This window comes from Pleurodeles waltl, chromosome 10, assembly GCF_031143425.1.
Source record: "Pleurodeles waltl isolate 20211129_DDA chromosome 10, aPleWal1.hap1.20221129, whole genome shotgun sequence".
Taxonomy (NCBI): domain Eukaryota; kingdom Metazoa; phylum Chordata; class Amphibia; order Caudata; family Salamandridae; genus Pleurodeles; species Pleurodeles waltl.
Window position 1 is genome coordinate 912,391,971 of NC_090449.1, and position 21,876 is coordinate 912,413,846.

Here is a 21,876-nt window from a genome sequence, read left to right on the forward strand (position 1 = left end):
TAAGGATTAGCCACAGTAATTGAATACAAAAAATGTTTTGAATTCACATTTTAACATTTGACTTAAATTAAAGTATTCTAGTTTCATAAAGTCATCATTAACATTATAAATACCAATACAAAATTTAAAGATGAACAAAAAGTTCCTTATCATTATTCAATCCCAATGGGCTCTTTGTCCTCATTAAGATAATATATTTAGATTCAAGTTGTCTGAGTTTCTTGACTCTATCTCCACCCCTCTCATGTTCAGGAATATGGTCAATTCCATAATACCGTAACTGTTTCCAACTGTTCACTTCATGTTGCTGAAAATGTTTAGCAATAGCATATGTGAAATCCTTATGCAGAACTGCTCTAATATGTTCTAAAATTATTTTCTTAAGCATGCAAATTGTACTACCTATGTATTTTAAACCACAATGACACTCAATGATGTAGACTGTAAATTTTGTATTGCAAGTAATTCGATGTTTTATCTTCAATTTCATATCATTCCATAATTTCACTTCTTTGGTTGATCTACCAATTTTACATGTTTACAACTATTGCATTTAATAAATCCAAGTTGTTGTTCTGACAGCCAATTTTGTTGATTTTTTATAATGAAGTGACTACTAATAAGATGATCTTTTAATGAAGGTGCTTTCCTATATGTTGTTAATGGGGCTAAACCAATTTTAGGACCCAAATCTTGGTCTTTTCGTAAAACATGCCAATGTTTACACAAAATTCCTCTAACTAAGCCACTTTCCTTTGTGAAATCCAATATCATTCTAACTTTACTTTCACCAGAATTATCCTGTCTTGTCCTCGCTTGTTTCGGAACTAATGTTTTATCCTGAGGGATGGTTCGTACTCTTTCTAAATTCTTTTGTAGAATTTTCTGATTATACCCTCTTTGTCTAAATCTTTGTATAGTGTCTTGATATTTTAACTCAACTTCCTGATCATTAGAGCAATTTCTACGCATTCTGAGTAACTCCCCATATGGGATACTCTTTATAAGAGGTTTAGGGTGAAATCTTTTACTATGCAGAATGCTGTTTGTTGAAGTTTTCTTACGATATACTGTGGTTTCTAGTTTATTATTTTCCACATAGATATTAATGTCCAAAAAATTAATCGATAATTTTCTCATTTCACATGTGAATTGTAAACCTAAATCATTGTTGTTCAATTTGTTAAAATACAACTGAAAGTCCTCCTGTGATCCCTGCCAAATTATAAATAAGTCATCAGTAAACCGAACCCAAAGTGCAATTTTATCCATAAATACATCATTGTCCTTACCCCAAGCAATTTCCCTTTCCCACCAACCCATTGTGAGGTTGCCATAATTCGGAGAAAGGGAAATGCCCATTGCCGTTCCGCACATTTGTTGGTAAATTTCATGATTAAAAATAAAGATGTTATTTTTGAGACATAATTCTATCATAGATAATAACATTTTTGAATACTCATACTCCACAATACTTCTCTGCCTTAAAAAATATTCACATGCTCTCAAGCCAATTTCATGATTAATAGATGTATATAACGACACAACATCAATTGTGACTAATACATATTCATCTGACCAATTTATATCCGATAAAATTCGCAATAAATCTCCTGAATCTTTAATAAATGAACTTAAGGTCATCACGATGGGTGCTAGATAATAATCAACATAATCTGAAATTCTCTCATATAATGAATCACACGCCGAAACTATTGGCCTTCCTGGTGGTGCTGTTAAGGATTTATGTATCTTGGGTAAGAAGTAAATTGTGGGTATGGTTGGATTTTCTTTTTTCAAAAATTGAAGTTCTTCCTTGTTCAAAAGTGATTGTTCATACCAATCATCAAGTCTTGAATGTAATTGATAAATCATTTGATTCATGGGATTATGATTTAATTTTTTATAATTGGATTCATCATTCAATTGCCTGAATGCCTCAGACATGTAGCTCCGTATGTTAAGAATCACAATATTTCCACCTTTATCCGCAGGTTTTATTATGATGTTATTATTGTTTGTCAATTTCTTTAAAGCCAATCGTTCTTCTTTCGTCACATTTTCCCGTTGTCCATGATGTCTAGTCTTTTGTAATCTATTTAGATCCTCCATCACCAATTCAGAATATATGTCAATTTTGTTACCAGGTGATAAGACTGGACAAAACTTTGATCTTTCTTTAAAATTGCTAAATTGATGTTTATTAGTGTCCACTTGCAATTCTCGAAGGACCTCTGCTTCAGTATACTCCTCGTCCGGTAAATCATGATATAAGTCAAATAGAGTTTTCAAATCTGCAATCTGATCAATTTGCAAATCTGTTGTCTTAGAATTATCAGTTAGTACCTCCTCATGATCTAGATCTGTGTTGTTGGAATTTGTAGAATCAAATTTTGCCAATTTTAATTTTCTAATAAATTTATAAATGTCAATACGAGTATTAACATAATCAAAATGTTTCTCAGGGCAAAATGATAAACCTTTATTTAATAATTGTAGTTCAGATGAAGTTAACTCATAGTCTGAAAGATTTATCATCAAATTTGGCTGATTTGATGTTATTTCTTCTGACTTCTGAGGGGATATTGTCTTTTTCCTATTTCTTTTGGCTCTTCTGGTTTTTCTTTTCTGTTTACCATTTGGTCTGTTTTTCTTCCAGAGCCTTGATTGTAATTTCTTCCTCTGCCCCTCATTAATCGTTGATCCAGATATAATACTTGCATTTCCTCTAAAAAAGTATTCCTACTTGGAGTTTCCATACGTTCCGAAGAGCTTTCCCCTTCACTTACATCTGCGTCCAATTCACTGGGAGTATCATCATTACTAGGAACAGTTCTTAAGTCCTTTCGACGCACATCCAGTTTGAGGCTTTCAAATCTTCTCGCAAAAGTTAAAATCCTACCATATTTATAATCTTTTTCATCCCGTAGGAATTTGTTTTTTCTTGCGTTCCTGTATTTCAACTTCATATTTCTCCAATTTCCCTTCCATATTTTTTCTCAATAATATTTTATCTTCCTTTTCTTCACTCTTCTCAATCTGTTCCTCCAATTTTTTTATTTGATTATAAATCTCTTCCAAATCAAGCTTAGCATATTTTACGAGAATCCTCATCATATTCAGTGAGCACTGTGTGTTATTCTCTTCCCACTCCTTGAATAGTTCAGAATTTTCTCCTGAATATGTTGGTATAGTAAATATGCGTAGGCCTCTTGGTATTCTTTTCACTTCAATATATTTTTCTAATGATAATACTTCCCAGCTGATTTCTTTCTTATAACTCTTTTCCAGTTGAAAAAATAAATATTTTAATGATGAATTTCTCTGCATTGGTGTGGTTCCTGATAAAGAGGTGGAGACATCCTCATCAAATAATTTGGTGGCCACTGCTAGCCGTTTCATATGCCTTGCTTCCATTTTAAAGTATCACACTGTGTTTGTCATTCATGAATAAAGCATTGAAAAATAATAATCACCAGTGTTTCGTTTCCAGAGACTGAACCGCCCGTGCGTTAAAGAAACAATTACTCTCTTTACGCGAGGGCCAATTCGGTAGTAGCAAGTTTCAGTGATTAAAACAATGATACAATGTATCCAATATGTCCGTGTGCACGGTCTTACCCCGTTTTGTAGCAGATTGTTCGGAATGCGCCGTCCGACTCCAATCCTCCCAGAACTGATTTCGGGGGCCGCGGTTAGACGGAAAAATTGTATCCTGCCGGGCGCTGTCGTTTGGAAGAATAATTCAAAACAAAGCACGTCGTTTTTTCTCTTGCCGTGCTTTGTTTTGAATATGTATATATATATATATATATATATACATATATATATATATATATATATATATATATTTGTATTTATTTATTTTTATAGTTAACTACAACTTGCGCCCCTGCCATGCACTCACATAATACATCACTTGTGACATGTTCTAGGGCAAATTATGACATCTTGGATAACATCTCAAATTACATCTTTGCTTAAATCCCTTGACTGTGGCAAAAAGTCTGTCCATGATATTCTTGTATGTCTTGGGCTCGATGTTCAGTAGTACAATAGACACAAACAAAACTTACTTGATCCTGTGGGCTGGCATGCAGAATGTTCTAAGCAAGGTCTAACAAAAATTGTAGGGTGCAATCTTTTATGTCGTGTCAATACAATAACATAAGCTGAATGTAGCTAACCTGCCATTAAATATTAGTCAAAAGTGAATACAGTTGAATATCTTCTGGTATGTGGTACTAGTATCAGTCATAACATATGAACTGGATATTAACTTGGTGATTGCTTAAACATTGTTCTGCTACAAGATGGATTCATGGATTGCTTGATACAGAGAATCTATAAAGGTAAACTGTGCCCATTCACCAACTAACTAGACAGGGGATGTATGAATCTTGTTTGCTGAAAGCGAGAATCAGAAGAAGGGTGGTAAGAATATGCTCCTAGATAAATTGCTGGTTTTTGTAATATAATTTGTTGCTATCTTGTTATTTGCCTAAGATTTTGTCGACTCGTCTGAAGGCTGTCGACCTGGAAAGAGTAAATACACCTTAAGTCATTTGAGGCATTCATTAAGAAGAATGATAATAGATTAATCATATTTACTTTTTCTCCATGAATTGTTAATTTGGTAATATGATCAGGTGATTGTGTAGCTTGCTGCCATTTGTACATTGGGCCGATCCTCACTATAGAATAAAGAGAGTAGGAGTTTGGCAAAGGAACCAACAACACTAGTTTTTCAATAACGCCATTGCACTTTATAATTTTATAGAAATAAAAAAGTCAGATGCTGACTTGAGCAAGAATGGCAGAGAATTCCACTACCTTGCACTTTTTACTTGGTACTAATGACCACCATATTCAGAGATTCTGAACACCAGAACATTCACAGAACAAGAGGGTGGAGATGAAACGCATGATTATACAATTTTGTGCATCAGACAAAAGGGTTTTTGATTTACACCTTTAGATGATCACTCAATTGTCCTTTGCAATCGAAAAACAAAATCCGACAATCATCCACATAATAAAACAATTGGTTATTGGATAATAAATGCTTATAGTCCCAGATGTAGATTAAAGATAGATGTTTAAGAATAGCTGGCAGAAGATTGAGCATACAAGTATACTACTGTTTACAGTTTAGAGTAGATAAATCGTTCTCAATCATATAATTTAAGAGCAGTTGAAAATAAATGACCAAATTCAACTGAAAACATATACTTCTTAATGTCTTTAGTGGGTCCTGACCTCACGTTTCAGCAGTTTAAGCAACATAAGTTATATTCTTGACTCTCCTCCATGTGAATTTTTCCTGGGAATGAGTGCTGATGTAGAGGGCATGACTGCCTTTGATGATATCTGAAAGTCTATAGTTTCAATGTTTTTTGAACAAGCCAATTGCCATGCTTCATGGTAACACTGGGATAAATTGGTAACCAAAGGCAAGAATAGCTGGTCCAGGCAATAAGCACAAGTGTCAAACCAACAAGAATTATCAGCAACAATTATGATCCAAAGATTTGTGTGCAGAGGAGTGGGGCCAGAGACTAACAGCTTCAGCATGAGCCAGTGGATATTAGCAAATACACCTCTGCACATCAGGGCTAAAGGACTTCAATGGGAATATTTACACTGCCTGCAATAATTATGAAAACAATTGCAATACTTATCTTGTCATAAATGGAGTGTAAAGGAATTAGTATGCATCCAAATGTGACAAGGTAGCAGGGATACTGGGAGGATCATAAATCAAATAAATTTCAATGTCACTGTCTCGAAATACCTAGCATAGTCAGCCTTTAATCACAGAAAATAGATTTTGGACATTGAGAGCAGGAGATAATCAAATCCAACTACATTTCCTGTTGCACTGTTAATTATGATAAATCCTATAATGCTTTAATTCATAATCCCGTAAAGGTTGATGGACTGTCATCAACTAGGTAAGTTTCTGTTGTGAATACTTGGTGAACGCAATGGCATTATTTAGACAATGCCTGTTTTAACAGCTGAACACATAGGCTCGCCCACTGTACATTTTACCTAAGCCTAATAGTTGAACATCCCTTATTGGGTAAAGAATAATAGACCTTTTTCAGCAAAATTTAGTCTTTCATATTGACAAAACGAGGTAGCGTTATGTGTTCTTTTATTCTGACTACATTTCTGTCCTCCAACATACAACTTGCATACTTTTATAATGAATGTATACATAAAAGTGGAATATACAAGCCACTGTAGGTATCGTATGTTTTAAAATGCTATACCATTTCTGTTAGACATTAATAAGCACAATGATACACACATGTTCAATACAATTCCCAAAGAACAGCTTGTCATTTGTGAAAAGATTTAGAAGTAAATATATTACGTCATGGTAATTATATTCTCAAAACTTTCTATAGATATCAGTGAAATACAGCATTCACAATGCACAAACTACATTACTATATAGATTTTTCCTTTATCGGCGCTTCGTAGATAAATGCCCGTGTTATATAGTATATAGTAGACAAAGAAAAAACTCAATAAAACAAAGACAAAGTTATGTCTTTGGAGAATAAGGTGTATACTTACCAATATTTTTCCATCTTCACTATGGCTATCTATTTGTGGTTGCCTTTCCAAAAGTTTAGCAATTCTCTGAACTGCAACCTTTGCTTTGCTGTTGTCTGGAGCAAGTGTACTGTACTGTCCAATACTCATCGCAGGAAAAAAAATACAAAAGAACACACTAGAGGGATAAAGAAATATATGTAATTGTTGAAGTGTCACACATATGCTCAGCCTCTGTTTCTCAAATAAATATTTTCTTCTCTGCAGTCATTTGATTTGACTTAATCATGGAAAACTGATCAGCTATTCCAACCCAGACATCAGCAAAAAATATAATTACTATTGCACAAAAACAACACCTTAGCATGACATACAGAACCATTAGAGCATGTCTGTACTGGTGATACTGCAGAATCATGCAGATATATTTCAAGAATACTTCAATCTATAATTTGTACTGGAAATTATTATTTGACTTTTTTAAAACAACAACGGTTTATTTAAACCGATGAATTAGTAGAGAAATAGTCTCAGGGCAAGACTTCACAATGAACAGATCATCATAGTGAACCTCACGACACAGTGTAGCTTCTGAAGTCTAACAGTGAAAAGTCACCAAGAACTTTTTTCCCAATACGTTTTCCACAACTGCTTCACAATAATCACACTTTCCCAACACTGCTAGATTGTCTCCTCCCAAATGATTGTTTTGTGACTTTGTTGTGTGCCTAGGTGCCCAGTCTCTGGCATTATTCACTACATTAACATGGCAGACAAATTGCCATTTATGGAGGAAAAAAGAACAACATAATTAAGAATCAAATAAGGACTATCCAGGGAAATTCCAGAAGAGGTGGCAAGGCACTGATGAAACATTGCAAAGGTAACAAGCATTGACAATGCCCAAAGGGCTAACTGTTTAATAAGTGAGTGCATTTATCCATTGATTGCGGTGTAATGTTCACATTCTCTACAGTGGTGGATACTGTTAAGACAATTGCTTTCAAACTGTGCATTGTGGCACCCAGGTGTGCCACCAAAACCATCCAGGGTCACTGTGGACACAAAACTATCAATGCTGGACACCTTACTGTTCAGCAGTGAAACTTTAGCAGAAACATGGCAGTATGAGCACACACCTCAAGACTTGCTCCCTGTACTGAAGCAAAATATTTTTTAATGCCAGAACGTTTATTACATTTCAGAGGTAACTGAAATTCTATACAAATTAAAGGCCAAGTGCATTTTTCAGTGTAAGGCAGTAAACCAAAGGTGCTGATCGGATGAGCTCTTTTAGGAGTCACAAACTGCCTGAGTTGTCAAGGTTAGAGAGCTTACATTTTATGCATTTGGCAACCAAAGTCAAAAATGAAAACTGTGTCTACAAAAAAGAAAGATTAGGGGTTTTATAAGAATGTGCTTTATGGCCATGGAATGTATTTATATTTTATGAAAGCATTGCAGGGAACATCGCAATTATCAAACATGGCAAATACGACAATGTAGTTTAAGGCTGACTCGTTTATCATTTACTTCTTGTATATTTCACATGTGCATCACTGTGCAACCTTTGGAAACCTATTTGTATCTTTGATTATAGTTCATCCACTTTCTCAGTTTCAATTTTTTCAACTTCGAATGATAGTTTGCCCAAAATGTATTCATTTAATCTTAACTGTGTGTGTTTTATAACATACTGTCAGGCAGTTGCAATGTATCAGAGGTGGGATAGTTTATTGAATTCAGTGCTCACCCTTGAAATATGTGGTGATCTGTAGGTCACAAGTTCAAGTCCCGGTGTGGCTGATTTAGCTTTCCATTCTTCCATAGTCAGTAAATTGAGATCTTTAAAGACTTTGGTCACGTAAAAAAATCTGGTCCAGGATCAGGTAGGCACTGTAACCTTACCCAATTTACAAAGGATGGTTACGGAAAAATGTGCTACCTCCATTACTCATACTCAAACATATATCAACTGACAGTGCCCATCTCCCAGGTTAAATTTTCAAAAAGACTCATTAATAAATGAAAACTTGGCAAATGAGAGAAGCATCTCCCATTAATGGATAGGCGCCTTAAAAATTTTACTTCTGTAATTAATGATGGCTTGGTGCAGTGTTTTCCAAACTGGGTGACACAGCACCCCTGTGCACATGCCTGGTTTGGGCTGGATGTGTCCAGCTCCAGGTTGAGTGTGCGCAAACAGCAAACTCCGTCACAAATGTAACGGATATCCCGCCAGCTGTATAACAATTCCATTACATCCTATGGAAATCGTAATACCTCTGAGGATTATCCATCATGTTGTGCCGGAGTATTCCTACTGTCAAGATCGCAATTTGGACCTTAGTTTCTGATACAGAAATCAGAATCCACTACATCAGCAAGGACTAAGGCTGAACCTGATGACGGCGCCTCAAAGTGAGACGCATTGTCATTGACATGCCAATTGATAATCTTTTACAAAACAAGTGTGCAGTTCCATTATATGGGTCGTTGGTTCCAAATGCTGTATTAGAACCAAATTCAAGTTATCAGAGACAACCTTAATAGGATGTGTGGACCCCCACTTGTTAAGAGTTAAAGGGGAACTCCTAACGTGATATTAATACTTAGAGTTCATTAATAGGTCAACATGTGTGTTCCCACTACGTAGCAATGTGTAGGAGGCTGGCCTGGTTTGTGGTGGGTGCCTATGGCACTTACACCTTATACCAGGACCAGTTATCCCTTATTAGTGAAATGTAGGCAATGTCTAGAAGCCAGGCTCTCTAGAGGTAGCTGTAGCTGGGCAGCCAAGGCTTATCTAGGAGACATGCAAAGCTCATGCAATACCACAGTAGTCACACAGTACTCACATGCATGAAAGAAAACATTCAGTGTTACAAAAATAAAGGTACTTTATTTTGTTGACACAATTGCCATAAATACCATAGAGACTATACTCCCTTAGGAGGTAAGTACTACACAAATTATATACACTAGTATGCAAAAAACAGGCGTAAAAACAGTTAAAAAGTTAAAAAAAAACAGAGCAATTAGTAAAAATCACAATAGTTAGAAATGGGACTAGGGGGAACACAAACCATATACTAAGAAAGTGAAATGCAAATGTTGGTTTCCCACCTAGGCAAGTGTAGTGTGTAGAGGGGCGCTGAGAGTACTAGAAAACCCCAAAGGTAAGTAATAGAACCCACCCCAGTGCCCAGGAAAGCAGGAAGTAAAACATAGTAACTTTCCCAGAAAACACAGAAACACGAGAAAGAAGATTATGCAAGAACCAGAACAGTGGATTCCTGGACCTGAAGACTTGTGGAAGAAGGGGACCAAGTCCAAGAAGCACAGAAGAGTCCAGGGAGAACAGGAGCCCCTGCTAACCTGGATGAAGGTGCAAAAGACCACTGGTGAAGAACAACAGTCAGTATTGCACCCAGGAAGACGGAGTCAAGTTCCTGGTTAGTGCAAGTGATGTCCTATGCCGGATGGAGGATTGCAGTCTGGTTTGCATCACTGGAGTCCACCAACAAGCCTTGGCACATACAAAGCTGGCGGTTAGCGTAAATGACGCTGCCCAGGACCAGGTGGACTCTACCCAGGAGGGGGAGTCGGAAGGGGCACTCAGCAACTCAGAGAGCCCACAAAAGACCAGGCAGGGTGCACAGGAGTCCCACAGCACAGTGACAAGGGAGGTGACCCATTCAGCACCACAACAAAGAGGTGCACCGGAGAACCACTCAGTTAGCTATGTGTTGCAGGATAGAGTGCTGGGGGGCCGGAGCTGCGAGACGCACAAACAACTTCATGGAAGGATGCCAACAAGCCTTGGCAACTGTAAAACATGGGGTGCATGAGGGTACTGTCTTTCGTGGGGAGGCAAGCTCTTTCCTCTACCAAAGTTGGAAAGTAGGACATCAGGACCATCAGGACCACTTCAGTCAACCACCTGTGATGCAGGATCCACGAAGCTCAGCAGGAGAGGGGATCCACACAGCCGATTGTCATTGCAGTAGGTGCCTTCTGAAGCAGGGGAGTGACTCCTTCACCCCAAGTGAGATTCTTCACTCTTCTGGTTCAGGCTGAAGACAGGCTGTTCTCAGAGGATGCACAACTGGGAAACAGTGCAGGTAATGGCAGGAGCTGAAGATACAATGTTGCTGAAGGTGTCTTGCTTCTTTGCTGCAGTTTGTAGAGTTCCTGGAGGGTCCAGATGCAGTTTCTTTGGTAGAAAGTTGAAGTGGAGGAAGATGAGGATTCCTGCTGAAGTGTTGCAATCCAAATCTGAAGAACCACCCAAAGAAGAGCCCCTAAATAGCCCTGAAAGGGGTATTGGTCAGCTACACGGTAAGCACCTATCAGGGGAGGGCCCTGACATCACCTGCTGGCACTGGCCACTCAGATGCTCCCAGAGTTCCCTGCAAATATGGAATCCAAGATGGCAAAACCCAGGGACCCTCTGGAGCAGCTCTCAGTTCCACACCTGGGGTGGTGATGGACAGGGGAGCGGTCACTCCCCTTTCCTTTGTCCAGTTTTGGCCAGAGCACTGACTGGGGGTCCCTGAACCAGTGTAGACTGGTTTATGCGAGGATACCAAATGCGCCCTTTAAAGCATTTCCAGTGGCTTGGGGAGGCTACACCTCCCATGCCTGAAACATATATTTCCAAAGGGAGAGGGTGTAACACCCCTCTTCCAAATTAAATCCTTTGTTCTACCATCCTGTGCTTGAGCTTTTCAAGCAACAGGAGGGCAGAAACCTGTCTGAGAGGTGGCAGCACCTGGGGCTGCCTGGAAAACCTCAGAAGGCTGGAATGGCAATACTGGGGGTCCTCTAAGGAGCCCCCAGAGTGCATGGGATCATACAACCAATCCTACATGTTTGATACCAAAGATGCCTATGTTCGGAATTACCGTTATGCAGCTGGTATAGGTAGTGACCTATGTCCAGTACACATAAAATGGCGTCCCTGCACTCATGAAGTCTGGGAAATGGTCCTGGAGTTTGTCGGGGCACCTGTGCTAGTGCAGGGGTGCCCTCACATACAGGTACTTTGCACCCTGCCCTCAGAGCTGGAGGGCCTGCTATGGTGTGACTTATAAGTGACCTGGTGCAGAGTAAATGGCAGTGAAAGAGTGCATGCACCTTTTCATGCAGGCTGCAATGGCAGTCCTGCAGAAGCCTTTGCATGGGCTCCCTATGGGTGGCAAAATATAGGCTGCAGCCCATTAAGATCCCCTGGATCCACAATTTTCTGGGTACCTGAATACCATGTACTAGGAACTTATAAGGGGGCACCAGTATGCCAATTTTGGGTGAAATACTGGGTTATCAGTATGCAACAACCATAATTTAAGGGAGGGAGCATAGCAGGATCCCAGTAAACACAGTCAAGCACACTGACAAACAGGCCAAAAGTGGGGGTAACCAAGCTAGATGTGTCATATAATGAATTGGAGGACTGTTCAGTGCAGTGGTGTGCTGTACAGAAGAGTTCTGTGTCTTACAGTATAGTTGAGCATCATACAGAGCAGTCTTGTCAACTTTAGGGCTGTTGAGTTGAGTGGTGCTTTGTTGAGCGGCATAGAGTTCAGTAGAGTGTGGTAGAATGGTATAGAGTGGACTAGAGTAATGTATAGTACAGTATGGGGTATACACTGTAGAACGGCATCATACAGTGGCATAAAGTGTAGTACAGTGTTGTAGAATGCAGTTTTATAGAGTACAGTATAGTGTTGTAGAGCGAAGTGGGGAACATTGGTGTGTCCAACAGCGGGAGACAGTGGGCTAAACTGTTGTAAAGTGCAGTTGAGTGGAGTGGCATAGCACAGAGTGGAAGAAGGTGTCATATAGTAGAGTGGTGTCTTGTAAAGTAAAGTACAGTGGAGTGGAGTACACTGCAGTGGAGTAGCACACAGTGGAGTAAAGTCTTATAGAGTGGAGTGGTGTGGCTACAGTGGAGTGGTAGGTTGTGTTGTATGTGTTAAACTGTGATAGAGTGTAGTACAATGTAGTGGCATAGAGAAGAGTACAGCCTTGAGTAGTGGAGTGAGGTAGAGTACTAGTGTGTGGTACAGTGTGCTACAGTGGAGTGACATGCAGCGTTATAGAGTGTAGTGGCATACAGTGATTTTGAGTTTTCACCAATCTGTGGCAGCACCAAAATCTAATGCCACCCCAGGGGTGGCATTAGCATAGCGCAACAAGGAGAAATATTTTCATTTCTCCTCATTTTTTGCTCTTTCTCTGTCTGCTGCGTTCCGCAGCCGACATAGAAAGAGCAAATCACCCTTGAAGATTGTTTGTGTGCAAGAAGGTGTCCCAGCCTTCTCAAAACCAATCTGCCGTCCCAACGCAGCCATCCTTCCACCATGGTGCGTTGATCCTCAGCAGCAAATTTAGAAGCAACCTTAGCACATGCACAGGGAGAAACACAGGGATGCATCATATTATTGTAAATACGGGGCATCCCTGCATTTTGAAAAGGAGCACAGCGCTACCAATTTTGGGGCAGGGTCGCACTCCCTCAATTTCTCCAATGGAGCACCACTTTTTCTGCACCCCTTGGGTCCCCCTAAGGCCACCATGTATGTGCTGTATTTATGATACAGTGCACTATGGTGGTATTATGAACATAGGTGGTCATTACAACCTTGGCGGATGGTGTTGAAGCTGTGGAAATACCGCAAACAGGCCGGCGGACAAAAAAAGGGAATCACGAACCTGGCGGAAACCGCCAACAAAGACAGACACTTTAACACATCGCCCGCCACAGACAAACAGCACGGCGGTCACCGCCAACAGACAGGCGGGAGACAATGTACCGCCCACACTATTATGACAGGCCAACACGCCACCTTTTCCGGGGCGGATTCTCCGTGGATAAAAACACGGCGGAAACAGCTTTTGCTATGGGAAAACGCTCACCTTAACACACTCCACGAGGAAAGATGACTCCATGGAGCAGGAACACCAAATCCTACCTGCCTTTGTCTTTCTGCTCCTCTACGACCAACAGCTACGTAGGCACAGAAGATACCGGTGAGTACTGCATCTACGACACGGGGGAGGGGGGTGGCAAAAGTTAGGGGGACACCCACCAAACATCCCCACCCTCGCATATCACAACATACACACCAATGCAGTCAAAAATATCACATTAACAACCCACAATCCCCCAGGAAGAAAGCTAAGACAAAGCTCATTTCGGTCAAACATTGTAATGTGCCAATATACATGTCATACAAAAAAATACTGATGTATATCTCGAAATCTGTGATATTTAAATATACAATACAAGAAGTAGTGCAGATATGTACACAACAATGTCCGTGCACCAACAGTCCAAAAATGCATGGGCGAGGCCCACAATAGATACCTGACCAAAATCCGAGAGAACACTGCCGGGGCATCAGATAGAAACACTACAGGCACCTCAGGTGGAAGGGAAGGGGGGGCACCTCAGCCGGGTGACTGCAAAGCCACATCCACGACGGGGCTCCATGCCCATTGATGTATCCTGGGGAGTGCAAACCCACAGTCTTACAAGTCTCTCAAGTGGGTGGCTTGCCCACTGTTACATCCTGGGGAGTGCAAAGCCACAGTCTCACAAGTCTTTACAGTGGGTGGGTTGCCCACACCACAGTCTCACAAGTCTTTACAGTGGGTAGGTGGCCCACTGTTACATCCTGGGGAGTACAAAGCCACAGTCTCACAAGTCTTTACAGTGGGTGGGTTGCCCACTGTTACATCCTGGGGAGTGCAAAGCCACAGTATCACAAGTCTTTACAGTGGGTGGGTTGCCCACTGTTACATCCTGGGGAGTGCAAAGCCACAGTCTCACAAGTCTCTACAGTGGGTGGGTTGCCCACTGTTCCATCCTGGGGAAAGCAAAGCTACATTTTCGCAAGTATCTGCAGTTCTATACTGGTACTGGGTGGGACTGGTGCCCAGACAGGATGAGTCTCCCCGTGAAAGTTCATGTCCTGTCACTGTCCCAGCTGCACATGAGATAAGGATGCCTGATGTGGCGGACTATTCATACCCACACGGTCTTTGCCCTGTTCAGCGATGCTTAGCCATGGCAGTCTTTGCCCTGTTCAGCGGTCTTCACCATGACGGTCTTGGCCCTGTTCAGCGGTGCTTTGACATGTCGGTCTTTGCCCTGTTCAGCGATGCTTAGCCATGGCAGTCTTTGCCCTGTTCAGCGGTCTTCACCATGACCGTCTTGGCCCTGTTCAGCGGTGCTTTGACATGGCGGTCTTTGCCCTGTCTAGCGATGCTTAGCCATGGCAGTCTTTGCCCTGTTCAGCGGTGCTCTGACATGGCGGTTCGGATACTGACATTGGTGTGTGGCATGACGATCTCTACACTGGACATTGGTGTGTGGCTTAAAGTTCCATCATTTCCCAGCGGGGCTATGGGATCCTGGTCCCTCCTGGGATGTGACTCCGGCGGTGGTCTCCTGACCAGTGACGATACTTGAGCCCTCCTGGGCAGTGACTCTGGCGGTGGTCTCCTGACCAGTGACGATACTTGGGCCCTCCTGGGCTGTGACTCTGGCGGTGGTCTCTGGACCAGTGACGATACTTGAGCCCTCCTGGGCTGTGACTCTGGCGGTGGTCTCTTGACCAGTGACAATACTTGGGCCCTCCTGGGCTGTGACTCTGGCGGTGGTCTCTGGACCAGTGACGATACTTGGGCCCTCCTGGGCTGTGACTCCGGCGGTGGCGGTGGTCTCCTGACCAGTAACGATACTTGAGCCCTCCTGGGCTGTGACTCTGGCAGTGGTCTCTGGACCAGTGACGATACTTGGGCCCTCCTGGGCTGTGACTCCGGCGGTGGCGGTGGTCTCCTGACCAGTAACGATACTTGAGCCCTCCTGGGCTGTGACTCTGGCGGTGGTCTCCTGACCAGTAACGATACTTGAGCCCTCCTGGGCTGTGACTCTGGCGGTGGTCTCCTGACCAGTAACGATACTTGAGCCCTGCTGGGCTGTGACTCTGGCGGTGGTCTCATGACCAGTAACGACAGTGCTGGCGGTTGTGTCTCGACCGCCGGAAATGATGGCGCACTTCTCCGCCGTGACACTCACAAGAGGGTGGGCAGACTTCCTCGGGACCTTCCCCACCTTCTTGGGAGTTACAGCTGACTCACCAATCGCCTTCGATCCCATTTCAGTTGTTGTCCCACCAGGAGTCTTGACACGGTCCCGTCGTCCACTCTCCAATTTTGGAGCCTTTACAGGGGGTGGGCTGCCAGTGCCTTGGTTCCGGGTCCTACTGCCTGCCCTGGTGGACGGTGCACACAAAAACCTGGAACACGCACCACTGGCACTGGAGGCTTTTTGGCTGAGGAGCTATGACGGGACTGATGAACTGGAGGGGGGGGGTGGGGGCAAACAGGTCAATTTGACATAGGGACAGTTTCTGACGGACACTGGGATGGGTAGCTGGAGGGGGTCTGGGAGTGGAGGTAGAGGAGGTGGTTGTAGGAGGTGTCACTTTAAGTGTTTTGGGTGCAGGTGCAGGTACTGGAGGCTGTCGTGAGGTGGATGGATGTTGGGTGAGTGATTGCCGGCGTTTGTGTACTTTGGGAGGGGGCGTCACAGACACACTGGGAGAGGACACAGGGGATGTGTAAATGGCAGTGGAGGTGGTGAGTGCAGGTGAGCGGCTTGGGGTGCTGGGTGTCCTGGTGCGAGTCCTAGTGCCTGTAGATGTGGTGCATGCAGGTGTGTGTGTAGACGAGACTGGGAGGGAGGAGGGAGAAGAGGAGGAGGGGGACACAGTGGAGACAGTAGATGTTGCTGTGTCTGTATGGGTGTGATGCTTGTGTGAGTGCCTGTGGTGTGTGTGGTGCCTGTGTTTGCTTGAGCTACTTTTGGGTGTTGACTTGTGTGCCTGCTGGTCTGTAGGTGTGCTTGGGATGGGCTGGGGTACAGGGGATTGGGTCTGGTTGGAGGAAGTTGGAGGGGGAGGCTGGACACAGGGACAATGGCTGCCATCAGTGCTGAGGCCAGAGATTGCAGGGTTCGATGAAGGACAGCCTGACCAGAATGAATGCCTTCCAGGAATGCATTACCGTGTTGCAACTCTGGTTCTACACCCTGGATGGCATTCACAATGGTAGACTGCCCAACAGTGAGTGACCTGAGGAGGTCAATGGCCTCCTCACTGAGGGCAGCAGGGGTGACTGGGGCAGGGCCTGAGGTGCCTGGGGCGAAGGTGATGCCTACCCTCCTGGGTGAGCGGGCACGGGGCAAAGGCTGAGGGGCTGCTGGGAGGGCGGTGCTGGTAGGGGAGGTGGCTGCTGTACCTGTAGAAGTGGGGCGCACAGATGGTGCCGCCACCACAGGGGAGCTCACATCGGCGGACGAGTCCGTGTCGCTGGTTGGTGATCCTGTGGCCGACGTGAAGCTCCCCTCGCCCTCCGTCCCACTGGTGCATTCAGAGTCTGTGGTGTGGCCCTCCATGGCCATGTGGGATGCAGCTCCCTCGTGCTCCGGTGCCACTGTACCTCCGCCTGATGATGCTGATGTACAAAAGGACAGGGAGAGCAGGAAAAGGGGGGAGACAGAAGAAAGAGAGTTTTAGTGCATGGCATACCGCTACCGTTGGCGGACAAGACAGACGCAGCAGCTCCATACATTACGCCGTGCTCCTGCCCTCTGCACATGCAGTTTCTGGGATATGGCCTACATGGCAATGGTAGAAATCTGCTCACATGGATGGCAAAGGGGCAACTATACATCAACTTGCCTCTGTTCTGAGCTGGGGTAGAATCCCACATGGCCTACATTACGAAGGGGCCTTGCCTACCTAACTCGCCCTGGCCTAGGGACACCCACTGCCCACCTCCCCCACCCAGACACCTCCACTGCACGCAAAGTCCATAGAATGAGGTTGTACTCACCCCCTTGTGTCTGCTGTGATGTCCTTAAGCTCCCATCCAACTCCGGGTAGGCCACCGCCAGGATCCGGAACATCAGGGGGGTCATGGTGCGACGGGCACCCCTCCCACGTTGGGAGACCATCCCCAGCTGAGCCTCCGCCGTCTTCTTGCTGCAGCAGCGAATGTCCTCCCATTTCTTACGGCAGTGGGTGCCCCGTCTCTGGTGGGCCCCCAGGGTCCGGACTTCCTTGGCGATGGCACGCCAAATGTCCCTCTTTTCTGGTGGGTGCTGACCCACATGACATGCACAAGTAAAGAGGAACAGTCATTACCTACTGCACGTGGCCCATTCATCCCCATGCATTTCTGTTGTAAGAACTGTGCCCCCTTCGCTCTCCCACCCAGCCCTGTCCACCCAGGCCTAGCCCATCAACGTGCTCCCAGTGTACTAACCTGTTGGTCTGGAGGACCGTAGAGTAGCGTGTACTGGGGGAGGACCCCATCCACAAGTTTCTCCAACTCCTGTGCAGTGAAGGCAGGGGCCCTTTCCCCAGACGCAGCAGCCATCGTCGCTTCCAGACCGAGGTCACAGCAGCACTAGCAGTGTAGGTCCTCTCCTGTCGAAGGTCAGGTATCTAGTGAGTGAACAGATAGAAAATGGTGGTGACGTCCGCGGCGGTGACGTCCGCGGGGGGGCGCATCATCACCGCCAGCGCACATGTTCATTGGCTCCTGGGACCCATAGGGTCCAATGTTAACCAATGCAGCATTGCGCTGCGCTCTACGACCGCCTATTGCGACGTGTCCAACGCCAGCGCAGTTACCCCACAATTCCATTGTCCCAGTTTAGGGGTCAGGCAGCCGCCATTTCAGGGGCCCACATGGCTTCATTTACTACTGCGTCACACATACCGAGGCCTACATTCAAAACTTTTCCCGGATGGGTTAATTGTCGGTTGTAGTCTTGTGTGTGACTGTGGGTACATACCTGAAGGAATGGTGACAGTTTCTTCGCTGTTGTCCTTCTTAGGCACCATCAGTTGAGACATATTGGAAGATGGCGGAATCTGCTGGTGTACCGACCGCTGGTGGTCCTGTTGACAATGGAAGAGAGACATTTGATCGTGACCTACCGGTTCGACCGTGCCACAATCCAGGAACTATGTACCCAGTTGGAGCCACAGCTGATGTCACCAATCAGCCATCCGACAGGAATCCCCCTGACGTGCAGGTGCTGTCAGTGCTCCATTTCCTTGCAAGTGGGTCATTTCAGACAACAGTGGCCATGGCATCAGGGATGTCCCAACCTATGTTTTCCAACGTGTTGTCTAGAGTGTTGTCTGCCCTTCTGAAAAACGTAAGGAGATACATCATTTTCCCTGAGGTGGAGGATTTGCCTACAGTTAAAGGTGACTTCTATGCCCTTGGACATATCCCCAACGTCATAGGAGCCATTGATGGCACCCATGTAGCTCTGGTCCCCCCGCAGGAGTGAACAGGTGCACAGGAACAGGTAGAGTTGTCATTCGATGAATGTCCAGATGGTCTGTTTGGCAGACCAGTACATTTCGCAGGTAAATACTATGTTCCCTGGCTCTGTGCATGACGCCTACATCCTGCGCAATAGCAGCATCCCTGATATGATGGGTCAACTCCAGAGGCACCGTATATGGCTATTGGGGGACTCTGGTTACCCCAACCTTTCCTGGCTATTGACCCCAGTGAGGAATCCCAGGACCAGGGCAGAGGAACGCTACAATGAGGCCCATGGGCCGACTAGGAGGGTTATCGAACGCACCTTCGGCCTCCTTAAGGCCAGGTTCAGGTGCCTCCCTATGACAGGTGGGTCCCTATTCTACTCACCGAAGAAGGTGTGTGACATCATCATCGCCTGCTCCATGCTCCATAACTTGGCATTGCGACGCCAGGTGCCTTTTCTGCAGGAGGATGATCCAGATGACGGTGTTGTAGCAGTGGTGGAGCCTGTGGAGCCTGTGGACAGTGATGAGGATGAAGCTGATGAAGAAGAAAACGACAACAGGGAGTCGGTCTTACAGCAATATTTTCAGTGAGACACAGGTGAGTACGTTTTCAGGTTTAACATAACATTAACTTTCACACGTCTACCTCTATCCTGTACCTACAGTTCACTCACTATTTGTTAACTGAGTTGTCCCCTTCCATTTCAGTTTCACAAATGTGGTAACCTACGTGTCAACAGCTTGCACCCTTGAAAGGCTTGTGATGTGTGACATTGGTATGTTGGCCTTCCAATGGCTAACCATTTTTGACACTGTAATTGACAATACAAAGTTCAAATTCATTGACTGACTCCAGTTTTATCAGTGTTTCAAGGGTGTTTATTTAAGTGCATAAACATGAAGGGGGGTTGTGAAATGGGGATGGGTTATGGTGGGAGAATGTCCATGGCAGAGTCCAGTCTATTAGTCTCACAGGTACATTGCACATCTGGCCATTGGAAGTGGAGCTGGGGCAGTTCCGATTTAGACAGGGTAACAAAGTGGGACAGTGGGGGGACAATCAGGGTGCTCTTATTTCCTGGCGGGGGTCTTGCCATCTTGTTCTGTCCTGTTCCTGGATCTCAGGGACCGCTTTCGTGGTGGTTGTCTGTCTGCAGGGGTTGGGGTGCTGGTGTGTTGGTCCTGTGGCGGGGCGTCCTGTCCACTAGCGCCGGTGGAGGTGGTGGGCATTTCATCGTCGTGGCTAGTGTCAGGGGCCCCTTGGAGTGCCACAGTGTCCCTCAAGGTCTTTTGAATGTCCGTCAGCACCCCTACGATGGCGCCCAGGGCGGAGCCGATGGTCCTGAGCTCCTCCCTGAACCCCAAATACTGCTCCTCCTGCAGACTTGTCCAGGACCGTTGCCATCGTCTCCTGGGAGTGGTGGTATGCTCCCATGATGGAGGAGAGGGCCTTGTTAAGAGTAGGTTCCCTTGGCCTGTCCTCCCTCTGTCGCACAGCAGCCCTCCCAGTTCCCCTGTGTTTCTGTGCCTCCATCCCCTGGACCGTGTGCCCACTACCACTGCCCCCAGGTCCCTGTTGTTGTTGGGGTGGTGGGTTAGCCTGGGTGCCCTGTAGTGGTGGACACACCGCTGATTGACCTGTCCTGGCTAGGAAGGTATAGGCCCGCTGGGTGGGTGCTGTGCTGGTGTTCCCAGAGGGTGGAAGGTCAGTGTTGGGCTGTGGCTGAGCAAGGGGAACCGAGTGTCCTGAGGCCCACGATGGTCAGGGCTGGTCATCAAGATCCAGTAGGGCAGAGCTGCTGTCGTCACTGTGGGCCTCTTCTGGGGGTGGAGTGGTGTTGTCTGGACCCTCTGGTGTGTTGACGGTCCTTCGGGTTCCTGCGGGGGTATAAGTACATGATTATTGCATGTGTGTGTTTCATGGTGTGCAATGGTTGGGTGTGCTTGTATCCCAGTCCAGGCATTCCTGTGTGGGGGCTTGTGTGATGATGGTTCTGGGGTGTTATGGGTATGTGCAGTGGGCATGCTTTAGTGATGGGTATCCATGCTTAGTTGTGTCATGCAGGTCTTGGTGTTGGGATGGGTGGTTGGTGTTATAGGTACATTAGTGAGGAGTTAGGGTGATAGGGGAGGGTGTGAGGGTGGGGGTGTGTGATAGCATGCAGGTAAGGTGGGGGATATGATAGTTAAGATTTGACTTACAAGTGTCCGTTCCTCCAACGACTCCTGCGAGGCCCTCAGGATGCAAGATAGACAAGACTTGCTCCTCCCATGTTGTTAGTTGTGGGGGAGGAGGGGGGGTCCGCCGCCAGTCCGCTGAACCGCGATGTGGTGCCTGGATACCGTGGAACGCACCTTCCCCCGTAGGTTGTTCCACCTCTTCCTGATGTCCTCCCTACTTCTTGGATGCTGTCCCACAGCGTTGACCCTGTCGACTATTCTTTGCCATAGCTCCATCTTCCTGGCTATGGATGTGTGCTGTACCTGTGAGCCAAATAGCTGTGGCTCTACCCGTAGGATTTCCTCCACCATGACCCTGAGCTCCTCTTCGGAAAAGCGGGGGTGTCTTTGGTGTGCCATGGGGTGGTGTGTGTGATGTGTGAGGTGTTGTATGTGTTGATGGTTGTGGTGAGTGCAGTGGTATGTGGTGTTTTGTGCGTGGATGTTGTGTGGGTGATCGTGTAGTGTGCCTCTGTGTGATGGGGTTCTCTATTCTGTGCTGTCTCTCTCTGGCCTTCTCTCTAATTTCGGGTCATAGGGGTTTGTGGGTGATGTGGGTGTGTGTTTTATATTGAGTTGGGTGTGTGGGAGTGGTATGTGTATGTGTATCAGGTGTGTGTATTTGGAATTGTCCAATGTGGCTGTGTTTTGTAAGAGTGTGTGTATTTTGAGCACGGCGGTGTTTACTGCCAATGGAATACCGCGGTTGTAAGACCGCCGC

The 21,876-nt window shown here is 45.3% G+C and overlaps 1 protein-coding gene across 1 annotated transcript in view; it reads right to left on the reverse strand.

Annotated features, from left to right (window-relative positions):
* LOC138262020 (ATP-dependent translocase ABCB1-like) overlaps positions 1-21,876 on the reverse strand; it is a 1,142,744-nt gene that overhangs the window by 166,562 nt on the left and 954,306 nt on the right. Inside the window, exon 25 of the mRNA XM_069211672.1 lies at positions 6,589-6,745. Coding sequence (XP_069067773.1) covers positions 6,589-6,745 — 157 coding nt within the window. The remainder of the gene's footprint in view (positions 1-6,588; positions 6,746-21,876) is intronic.